The sequence below is a fragment of the Dunckerocampus dactyliophorus genome, chromosome 15 (assembly GCF_027744805.1).
Source record: "Dunckerocampus dactyliophorus isolate RoL2022-P2 chromosome 15, RoL_Ddac_1.1, whole genome shotgun sequence".
Lineage (NCBI taxonomy): Eukaryota > Metazoa > Chordata > Actinopteri > Syngnathiformes > Syngnathidae > Dunckerocampus > Dunckerocampus dactyliophorus.
In genome coordinates this window covers 22,902,368-22,914,602 of record NC_072833.1, presented here as the reverse complement: position 1 = coordinate 22,914,602, position 12,235 = coordinate 22,902,368, and the positions used below count along the sequence as shown (strand labels likewise).

At 40.4% G+C, this 12,235-nt stretch overlaps 1 protein-coding gene across 4 annotated transcripts in view; it reads right to left on the bottom strand.

Annotated features, from left to right (window-relative positions):
- Positions 1–12,235, bottom strand: part of LOC129168556 (regulator of G-protein signaling 12-like) — a 70,146-nt gene that overhangs the window by 57,032 nt on the left and 879 nt on the right. For 2 of the 4 annotated variants that reach the window (XM_054754002.1, XM_054754005.1), the window contains exons 2-3: positions 5,777–7,506; positions 2,854–2,946 (exon numbers count right to left, since the gene is read on the bottom strand). In XM_054754002.1, coding sequence (XP_054609977.1) covers positions 2,854–2,946; positions 5,777–7,506 — 1,823 coding nt within the window. Of the gene's footprint in view, positions 1–2,853; positions 2,947–5,776; positions 7,507–8,203; positions 10,147–12,235 lie in introns of those variants that run through there. The other 2 variants (XM_054754004.1, XM_054754003.1) reach the window with 2 other exon arrangements.

The following is a 12,235-nucleotide window of genomic DNA, read 5'->3' as shown; positions in this document are numbered from 1 at the left end:
ATTTTTTTTTTTTTTATAACTGACAGCAAACACCTTCAAGGTTCCAATCGTATGTTGTTGAAGAACAATACCCATGAAATGATATAAATGTGTTGTTTTAACTGCACAAGAGGTACCTCTCTCAAATATGATGAATAACATTGCTGTCCAAATTACTAAATGATATCAGTTCCTCTAATCTTCTATTTTTCACATTTTAAAAACAAACAAAACTGCAGATCTGATTTTAGCCTTGAGCTCTATCACTGACTTTCAGATCCTTGCGAAGGTAGATAAGATGGGTGGATATGATGGGTTTCATATGACCGCCCCCCCATTAAGGAAATTGGCGTCTATCTGCTGGTTGGCATGCTTAGATATTTTTAGGCCTTTTCCCAATAATCAATAAATCAATTAACCGCACGATAAATAAAAACATACTCGATCATTTTGCCGGCTTCGATAAATTGTCATGTGCATCCGTGTTTGTTGGCGCTAGTGAGTGTACCCAAAGTGCTACAAGTGAGTGTTGTGAGGAGTAACAAGCAAGTAACCTTTTGGCATTGAAATTTGGTCTTTAAAAGGGGCCGACTGAGACCCTCACCACTAGATATTGAAGCTGGGGAGGGGCGGTCGTAATTGCTTTTAAGTACTGTGAAACCTCGGAGAGACCTGTAGTGTTTGGGTTTTTTTTTTATTGTTTGAGCTTTGATGTTCTGTACATATTTTAGTAATTGGACATAATTGGAGTAATATCGGCCTGCCAAAGATGCCAATGTTTTGGCCATGAAAGAATGTGGTGTCCATTATAAAATAAATAAATTGCATATGCAGTAGGCCAGGGCTGTCCAAAGTGCAGCCCGGTGCCATATGCCGGCAGCGGCTGTTTTTTCATTGGCCCGCGGTACATTATAAAAATATAATTTAACAAGAAAACAAATAAACAACAAAAGAAGTAACAATGAAACTGCGGTCATTTTACAAGAATAAAGTCAAAATATTAAGAGATAAAAGTTATAATCTAACAAAAAACTCATAATTTTACAAAAATAATGTAATATGAGGAACAATAACATTTTTGTAGCATAAAGTTTAAATATTGAAGAAAAAATACTTTAAAAAAAAGTCATAGTATTATGAGAAACAAACAAAACAAAGAATAAAATAGTAATTTTCGGAAAATTACATAGGGGAAAAAGTTATGTTATGAGAATAAAGTCAAAATATTACAGGAATGAAGTCCTACTTATGAGAAAAAAAATGTACAAGAAGAAAGTTTAAAAAGTTGGATTTTTTTTTTTAAACTGTAGAAATGGGAAAAAAAAAAGTTATTTTACAAGAATAAAGTCAAAATATTAAGAGACAAAACTTGTATTCTAAGGAGAAAAAAGGCGCAATTTTATGAGAATAAACTCGTAATACTATGAGAAAAAAATAACCTAATCTTAGTAGCATTGAGTTGAAATATTAAAGAAAACTAGGTTAAATATTATGAGAAACAAACAAAACATAATACAGTGTTCCCTCGTTTACCGCGGGGGATAGGTCCCCCAAATAGACTGCAGTAAGTGAAATCCACGAAGAAGCCAACTTTATTTGTTTACAATTATTATATATGTTTTAAGGCTGCAAAACCCCTCACCACACACTTTATACACTTTCTCAGACAGGCAATAACATTTTCTCACATTTCTCTCTTGTTAAACACTCTGAAAGTTCAAACCTTCGTTTGAATTTTAATGATCAACCTGAATGATCAACACAATAAATTATTATGTCACTCACGCACATTTCACTCCTGTGACTGTGCCTTTTCGTCCTGGCACCGTTCTGCTATACTGTAGCGTTTTTGTATCCTTGTTAAAACACTGCAGACGAACTGAAGATTTATTTACAAGCTAGCAAGCAAGCAAGCAAGCTAGCAATGGCACAGGAGACAGGCAGGGCGGCACGAAGGAGATTGATTGACAATGGTCAACAGCCAATCAGGACGCGAGAGAGGGAGAGGGAAGAGAGAGACACTCAACTTCCCACAATGCAATTCTTGCTAAAGGGCCAGTACGCTGTAATAAAAAAATAAAAAATAAGAAAAAAAATATGCAAATCCATGAAAGGTGAACCGCAATACAGCGAGGGAACACTGTGAGGTTGTCATTTTCAGAAAATTTGTATGGGGAAAAAAAAATAATATTATGGGAATAAAATCAAAATATAATGGAAATAAAGTTATATCACAAAAAGACAATTTACAAAGATTCATTCATTCATTTTCTATACCGCTTCTCCTCATTAGGGTCGCGGGGGCATGCTGGAGCCTATCCCAGCTGACTTCGGGGAGAGATGGGGTACACCCTAGACTGGTCGCCAGCCAATCGCAGAATTTACAAAGATTATTTAAGAAAATTTAAATATTTGGGAAAAAAATGTTAATGCAAAAATGGGAAAAAAAGAGCGAAACACATACTAATAATGGGCTTTTTCACCGATATCACAAAGCCAAGATGCAGTTGTTGTTTTTAAATAGATATACGTTGTTAGCATATCTCCATGTGTTGCTTTACAAAATATCAAAGTGGCAAAGTTGAATCCTTTCATTTTTCACTATGTGGCCCTCGCTGGAAAACGTTTGGACACCCATGCAGTAGGCAATCATAAATAAAAAGTGGAAGATGCCCGCTGGGATACATGGTGGTCTACGCAACAGACCAATCAAAATTAAGCTATTGTCTTTGTAAAGAAGGCAATTTAGCGAGAGATTGTGATAGTGAGTCATGCAGCACCAGTAGTGCTCATTTAGCCAAAACCAAAAACAAGGACCTCTTTGTCAGACGTAAAAAACAGGAAGCGCTGAGGAGGAAACAATATTTTACCAACCTCGAGGTTGTCCAGCGATCGTGCCAGGCTCAGACGTTTGGAAGAGCGCCGTTTGGAAGCACGCAGGACGCCCATATCCCAAAATTTGGAGACCTGGCAAGAAGATAAAATACATAAAACGTCTAAAAATCACTACCATGACACAAAACACACATAACCACAAATATAGTACAGTACACTGTCTATTTGGTCTTTAAAATAGCTCGAACTGTTAAATTAACAATTGTTACTATAAAATAATATTAGTTTGTAATAATTACATTTTTTAACATCTAGAATTTTCATAACCGTTGAACATTGCGTGACAGGATTGACATGACATGAATTGACATTGATTAACATGCATTGTCGAGACTGGATTTACAGTATAGGAATTAAATAGAGTCCGCATCACTGCAGACGGCACACCACAGTATTCCCTCGCTACATCGCGGTTCACATTTCGCGGATTTGCTCTTTCGCAGATTTTTTTCACTGCAATTTTGTAGTTTTTTTTTTTTTTACAGCGTATGAATGCGCATTGTGTTCCACGTCCTTGTGGTGTATTATTGTGATCTATCGGTGCTCTGTTGTGTGTGTCTGTTGTTGTATTTACTACTGCTACCAGTAGAGGGTGTTGTATACTCATGTGAGAGTTGAAGACGTGTCCAGATGTGTCCTGTTTGTCTCAGTAAATATAGAGCCACAACAGTCCTGAGCGCCTAAGGGTGAACCCGCCCATTGTGTCCTGCGTTCTGATTGGCTGTAGACCATTGTCAATCAATGTCCTTTGTGCAGGACTGCCCATTTCCTGTTGTATGATCGCTAGCTGCTAGCCTCACTACACCACACCGGCTAGCTACTAGCCGGCTAACGACTCGCTTCACCACCCACTCATTCAGGCCTTTACTGAATGGTAACGCTACATATTGGAGCTACTGTCACCGCTGCTGTGTTTTTGTTTTTGAGTTTGGAAAAGTTAATGCGAGGTTTCTGTGTTGCTATGTGAAATCAATGTGCCCAGGATGTAAGTTCCGCTAATGCTTAAAACTACCAAAATACTGTAAGTATGACATGTACCATGAATGATGTCTGCCACGTGTACTACATGGTCACAGCATGCACGTAAAACGATAAAACGCTGTTGAAGGTTTTTGGAGGTGTTTTAATCAAGGCCAACTTGACCACAAATGAACGAAACAGAGTGTAGTATTCTATGGACCAGAAATTGTTGTAACGCCGCAACGTTTTTCTTTTTAGTATGGCCCTAGTACTCCAAACGACAATTTAATTCAGCGCCTATGATTAAAGTTCTAATAGAAAATCTGTCTTCACAAAAATGATGTACTGCAAATGTACTTCTATGTGAAAGTAGTGAGCTGGCATGCTATGGGCATGCATCAAGGGCTACACAGGTCCACAGTGACATCTTGTGGACAATAAGCAGTGAAGCAACACTTGGGAAGCCCGTATGCTCATTAACTGGCATAACTGGCAACAGCTGTCACCCATTGACTTAAAATTGAACCCCATATCCCTTGTTTAATACTTCCTGTTCAAGCTCAGAAACCAGATGAACAACGAACATAATTCAAGGCTCAGTAAGATTTTTTTTCTTTGATGCAACAATCCCATAAGTGTGACTGTGGTCATATGTCATATTCCTACCAAAGCTAAAACAAAATCCACTTTTACGATCTAATGTGCTCAAATGTGTCACCGAAGATCCATCCATTTTCTTTGCCGCTTATACTCTTTAGGGTTGCGGTTATGCTGGAGCCTATCCCAGCTGACTTTGGGCGACAGGCGGGGTACACCCTGGACTGGTGGCCAGCCAATGGCAGGGCACATATAGACAACAACCATTCACACTCACATTCATACCTATGGACAATTTAGAGTCTCCAATTAACCTAACATGCATGTTTTTGGAATGTGGGAGGAAACCGGAGATGCCCAACGGAGATTCAAACTGACTGTGTGGCCAACATGCTAACCACTAGGCCACCGTGCGCCCCATCACCAAAGATGAAAATGGAAAAGTCCTAACAGAATAAAGTGTATTTACAAGCTGTCATTTTAGCTTGTTATGTTGTCTAAAAAGTCTGAACATTTGAACGAGCATCCAGTTTTAGTTAGAAAAAATGAGAATAAAATCATAATTTACGAGAAAAATGTAGTACGTTCATAAGAGAAAAGTTGTCGTTGAATGAGAAAAACATTTTACATAACTTTAGATGTAAAAAGCCATGAGGGTTAAGACTTAGTAAGATTGTGAGGAATAAAAGTCTGAATTTTAGGGGAATAAAGTTTGAATGTTGAGAAAGAAATGCAATGTTATGATAAAGTTCTATTATGTATCACAAGAAAAAAGTTATAACCTTACAAAAAAGTCAAAATTTTATGAGGAAAATGATATTATACTCTTACATGAATAAAGTTGTGATTATGAGAACAAGGTCTCATAATCGAACAAGGTCAAACAAGGGGGTGGCAGTGGTTCAGCAGGTACGTACAGCAGGTCTTCCAGCAATGTGATGAAGATGCTTGCATCTTCTTCCTCTGTGGAACACACACGTAAACAACATGGCCGTGGCTCCGTCACGGAAGAAGATGTTCGCGTCTTCATCACATACACAAGAATGGACAGGCAACGGTGTGCAGGGATACGGCGGGAGACAAATGTAATGCAGAGCGATTGGTGAGGTCTGATTTTTTTCGAGGAGGCATTTTTGTGATGCAAATGTATTATTCTTTTGTACGCATATTGTTTTGAGAAGCCAAACTCTTTAGAAGACGTTACACCTGTTATTCTTGTACAATTTTGAAGTCTATTGGTTTGAACACCTCACCAAACTCAAATTCTATTGGTTCAATGCAGGTATCAGCTTGTTGCTAGGCAGGGTTTGACACATCTTTTACATTTCTGCATGTAGTAACTTACATTTTTGCCATTCTTGCGTTCTTTTTCCCTCTGCTCCAGTAACCTTTTGGTCCATTCCTCTTTCGGGGGCTGCATCAGGATCTCGGCCGAGCGATACCTGTTTGGGGTTATCTGACACATGGGAGGCGGCTGGTCCTGGGTGCTTGTAACACTTGATAACCAGTTGTTGTTGCATGTCACATGCGGTTCTGAATCAGATTTATGCCACTTTGGTTTAGAGAACCACCGCTGGCTTCCCCTCAGAGGGTCCGCAATTGTTTTCTTGCCCAAAGGGAGAAGGGGTGGAGGAGGTGGGGGCTTGAATTGGAAATTGAGCCTCGGTGGGGGGCCGCCGTAGAAGTTAGTGAGAGAATCGGGGCCGGGTAGCGACTCTGAAAGGGAGCTGGCACTGTTGTGAGTTCTGTCGCCATTATGGCAGAGGTTTCTTGGGGTGTGGTCTTCAGGATTATCCCATGGACAGGTGGGGAGGAGGACCCCGGGGTGGTTTCGGATTACAGAAGGGAAATCCCTCTCCTCAGGGGGTGAGGCGCTGCCTAAACCGCTGATCCCGCTGTCTCCGCTGCTACCAGCGTTACCTTGTTTGCTGATCTCTTTGGCTTGCTGCTGAGCCTCAGAGTTCAGTTTGGCTCTTAGCCTCTCCACAGAATCCCCCATGTCACTGTAAAGTACAATGACAAAATGAAGGACATCTGGTGGGGTCTGGGGGAACTCCAGGCAAGCAAAGGTGTGCGGATCAGGAGTGCAGTCGAAACCAAAGCGTGCTGCAATTCCGACATGCTCCTCATGATTCCCCAGGTCTGGATCCATGAAGAAAACATGGCAGGAGGCCCTTAAGGGACCGTCTTGTGGGACGCAGCCATCGATAATGTGCGCAGTCGTGACCAGGCAAAAGAAACGAGGGTCCTCAGCACACACGGCTCCCAGGACCAGGTTCTCTGTGGGAAAGGCGGCAAGTACGGCACCCATGTCATCGCAAAGTCGGATGCAGTCAAATGTGATTCTCATCATCACTAGGGTATGGGTGTCCTGCTCAGTGCCCAACTTGCGTATTTGCTCTCGGATGGCTTTCAGGCAGTCATCCTCCGATTCCGTCGTGTTTAGAATCAGTTCCGTAGAGCTCAGGTAGCCCACCACTAGGGTCATGTTTAAAATGCCCCAGTCTGTTTTAGCATCCTCTGACAAAACTGAACTCCAGTCCTTTGGTTTCTGTGCCACAACGCTCCACTGATTGGACCACTGTGACATAATCGGTTCTGACAGGGGTCTCGGTTTGCTGCCGAGCGTGTGATGCAAGTTGTCAGAGTTGCTCGGATCATGTGAGACAGTGCGGAGAACCTTCTGGAAAAGACCCTTCTTAGGGCTTATGACAAATTTTTCATCCCTAATGATGGGGTTTCCAATGACCCGTCCATCAGCATGAACGACCAACTGCAATGGTCCGACACAGCTACCAATCAGCTGTACCACGGTCTCATGCAAAGCAGCGGAAACGTCTTCTCCGTTGATCACAAGAATGCGATCTCCTTGTTTGAGTCCCACCACGTCTGCCGGGCTTCCCTTCAGGATGCTGCTCAGCAAACATGGTCGCTGTCCCGTGATGGTAAAACCGTAGCCCGCTCGTCCGCGGATGATCTCAATGCTCCTCAGCTCGCCGACCGTGCTTAAATCCAGACGCCGCCTCGCACCCTCTGGTTGTCCTTGGATCCTCATCTTTGGCGGAAAATTACTTCCTGGTTTTGCCAACACAACACAAGAAGACAAAAGAAAATTTAAAAACAGAAAGATGGGGCGCTGTGGAGCCACAATCCAAGATGGTTGCTCAGTCTTGTAGCTCTGAACAACTTTGCAGAAAAACAGTCGTCCTTCGCCACTTTGCTGTTCAAATTACAGAGCTTCACTCTATTACAATCTTTCCAATACTACCTATTATTAGTCAAAACATATGTAAATTTAATAGGGATGCTCCGATCAGAGTTTTACGCTGCCGATTCCGATCATCCATGCATGACAAACCTATCACATAAACTAAGTGTACATTTTAAAAATGTATTCACGATGAGTGCTATTGGGTGCCGTGGTGCCGTATAAGGGGGAAAAGTTAGGCAAACCCGGTGTATTGTCATTTGCATACTGAAAAAGTGTTTACACCCCTGATATACATGTACATACTGTAAATACTCATATTTATAAATATACTAAATATATACAGTATACTCTATGTTTATACCAGTAGGTAGATCTTTGGGACTTGGTCATTTTAAAAGTAGCTCACAGGCTGAGTGCATGACACTCATCAGCCGCTTTAAAATATTTAACTCTTACATTATACATACTGTAAGTGGCAGGTAGTGTATGTACTGTAGGTTCCTTATTGACTGAATTGCAGCATTAATAGTTCCAGCCTGTAGTTGAACAATGCCAACTCACTGTTTTTGTCTTATCTACTTAGCCCCTGGGCGACACTGTGGACCCCCATGCATGTTTGGCCAGGAAGGCGAGGTGTTTCAAGGCGATGGAGGAGTGTATCCAAGCTCTTGCTTCTTGGCTCTGTTGGTGGTCAGGGGCTTGGGTTGCCTTGTGGAAGGGTTTATGCAGCTTTCAGATCTGTATAGCAAGGTGACACTTCCGCACAATCGGAGGTAGAGCTCCACCCCCACTCGCTTGCGCGGCAGATACTTCACCTTTGTTGACCCCAAATAAGTGCATGACACAAGAAACACTTCCTGTCTTTTACTTTTAATGCGCACCCCAACTCGCTAAATATAGAGGCCATGTCGCTAAATTGTCAATACGGATCTCTCTACTAGAGCCCCGCCGATGAATCGGGCCCATTATAATGTATGACCAATTAATCAACAGCGGTGAATATGCAACCGATATATTAACTTTTTTTGCTGCGCAGAGATTCTGTCATTCCGTTCCTGTGTCTCTGTGCTGCTCCCTACCCAAGTACCTGGGCCGTCCCCCTCACACATAAACACACAGACCAGTGAGGTGCAGCTCTGCCTGTGACACTCACTCGGCTGCAACACAGAAGACAACGAGTGATATGGCGAAACAAACTACATTTTTCCGCACCATGGTAAGCTGTGACTTTGTAAAACAATATAACACCACACTTAAGTGCCCCACGAGAATAACGTCCTTGCGGAAACACGCTATCAGGGCCCGTCAAGGAGAACATTCTAGGTTTTTTTCAAGCAACTTTTAGAGATCGTATTACAGCGTTTTAACGTTGTGTAAGTTTGATCTCTGTGAGAAACAAAGATAGATGCAACTGTTAATCCACATGTACACCATGCTCTAATATAAGACTAGGCCTGTCACGATAATCGATAAATCCATTAATATGTCTACAGTCTATAAGACTATTATACTATACTATAATATACTATATACTATACTGTAATACGTTTTAAAGACAAATAAAGATATATGCAACTGTTAACTCCCATGTCCATCATTAGTATAAGACTACTACACAGCGTCCCACTTCACTTCACACTTCCACGCAGGTTTTACAGGGGCTCATACGTTCACAAGTTAATGTCTTCATTAAAATCATTTTGAAAATGTTCCAAGTAATGTATTTTGTTGTAATTTTATGTATTGCATGTTTTGAAAGCAGCTGCATTGGCGGCCGCGCTCACAAAGTCTGCCATGATTAGTAATAGCAAACAGACAAGTCTTTCTATGCACGGGCATTACAGTTTGTTGAAGATTTTGTCACAATATGTGCAGAGGCTGACATCACATTAGCAGAGTTAGCCAAGCTACATCCATTTCTGAATTACTGGACAAAATTGTCCTGGGATGTATTGCATCAATAAATATCAGGATTTTTGTATTTAATTAACTGACATTTTATTCACTAACCCATAAAGCGCACACACACGCTATCCTGGTTTAAAAAAAAGTGTAAAATGTAAAAAACAGAATTCTAAAAAATTACAAAAGAATAAATGGAAGTTGGAAAAAATAAAACGGAATTTGTGAAAAAATAAGACAGACTTCATAGGGCCCTAAGCATGGTCAATTGGTGGCAGAGAAAGGCAGAGCAGAAACAACAAAAGAGAGAAAATGAGCGTTGCTGAAGGCGGGGGAGAAGCGGAGACTACAGACGAAAAAATTGTTGCTAAACCGGGCCCTAATATGGAAATGGTTTGGTTTCGATAGAGCAGATCTGGAGCAAGAGACCGTAATATGCAAAGTTTGCAAAGCAAGGGTGACGGCAAAAGGTGAGGTCACGACAAATTTGTTCTACCATCTCAAGCGCAAACACAGAGTTGATTACGAAGAGTGTGTCATGAAGCGTGAGACTGAGTCAGTGAGCACGTCTACACTTACCCAGTCAAAAATACAAAACGCTTCGTTTGGTAGACACTAAGCAGTGTTTCCCCTATGATTTCAGAAGCTGTGGTGGTGGGCTGCATGGGACTGTCGCTGCTCTATCGTGCCGCTGCTGTGTCTGCAATTTTTTTTTTATGACAAATAACAATTCTCATGACTTATTTTATTTAAGTTATTTAACATTTTTTTAACAACCAGCAGAACATGAATGTAGAACATTGCAAAGCTGTTAATTTAATGGCAAAGTTGCTGAGAGCACTTAAAGTGAGAGGCTAAAATGTTGAGCCTTTTGTTACCTGACCTATTTAGTCCAGTAGTACAAAGTGACTATTAGTACAAAAGTACATCACTAGTCGACGGAAACCTAAATTTAATTTGATGCCTGTTTTAGAGTAATATGAATACATGGGAGATTCATTTTTCAATAATATTTTTAATTCAAAATAACACAAGTAACAAAATAAAATAATTTCAATATTTTTGTTATAGAAATATGTGGTGTAGAAAATAAATTGAGAGTCCAGGGTTATGATAGCACAGGTGTAACCAACTTGCAGCACTATTAAAACTACATTGACAAAAGGAAAAGAGAGGTGAGCTATTTGCGTTTTGACTGCCAACATTTAATTTGCACTTTGTTTACAAAGCACATCTCCACTCAGTGTGCTCATTTGTCATTAAATACAGGTGTCATGTTTGAATAGAACGCTTATAAAAATACTAAGAGGTGAAGCAAATATTCTTTGGTGAACAACTCAACATCAGCTGGTGAGCCATGTGATAGCATCACTGCCTAAAACTGGACACACTACGGTTTTTCTGTTGAACAACTAAGACACACCTCTTGTGTTTTGAAGACAAGCCATAAGTATTATAATGCTAAGGGAGCAAGATTGTGAAGTGACACTTTATAAAAGTAAGTTAGCATGAACATAATAGCCACTAGCTCTTTGACTCTTTACCTCTTGACAGCAGCTAGCTACAGTAGCTCGGAGAGGCAGTGAGAGGCGAATTTAAACTAAGATGCCACAAAGTGAAATGGGACTGACGCGTACTTTATCCAATATATTATTTAACATTGTTTTCAAGTTTTAAAATAATCATTTTTAAGGTGGCGGCTTTTATTTTGTAGTGGCAGGTTGTGTTGTCGTTTGTTACCAATAAATCAATAATAAATGTGCTTTAAAAAATAAATGTGCTTTACAATTTGAGACAAGTGTATTTAATTGTATGGGTTATAAGGGTTAACCTTTTAAGATTCCGCAAAATTTAATTATATCTTCGTATCGTGAAACATCCCAAAAATATCGTGATACATGCTAAGGTCCATATCGCCCAACCCTACTAGAAATTAGGGATGTCCCGATCCACATTTTTTGGCATAATTTGGAAATAAGACAAATATTCTTTATAAGATATTGAGTTTTTGCAGTGTTCAAAGTAAAATGAAGACACCCTGTGTAGTGGAACACATTACTCTCAACTAAGTGAGTGAGACACGCACTTCCTTGTTCCATTACACAGTATTGTCTGTTAGAAATGAGCAGCTACTGATTAGTAAGCTAAAATGTTTTTATTTTCCATTTATTTTCTTCACTCACAGCTCTGTGTTTTTGCAGATGAAATAAACCCTGTATGAAGTCACGTTACCTTCATAATAAACTGCCACACATCCGCCAGTAGTCTTAATTAAGAGAAAGCTAGCCCTACACACGACTAACGTTATTAGTAAGGGATAGTAACCTTAATCTTGCTGATTTGCGTTACGTTAATTTAACCTCGTCTCAGATCTTCCGCTCCATTCGGGAGGAGATGATGCAACATATAAGATGTGCTGTTGTGGTATGTAAGTGCCGCGTTACAACGGATACACGTCTCGGTGTTCAAATTGCTGTTTAGTTATGTTATCTTTTTGGTTTTGCTTCTCTTTTGTTTCCTTGTCGTATTCTTTTCAATCTTCCCGCGCCATCCGCTTCTCTCTTTGTCCTCTGCGTGGGTCACGTAAGCACGTCAGTGACGCAAGTTGATAATTTTTTGTAATCAAGGTACTCAAATTATTCGAGGAATCATCGCACCCCTAATAAGAATCGACTTTGATTTTGTAAGACT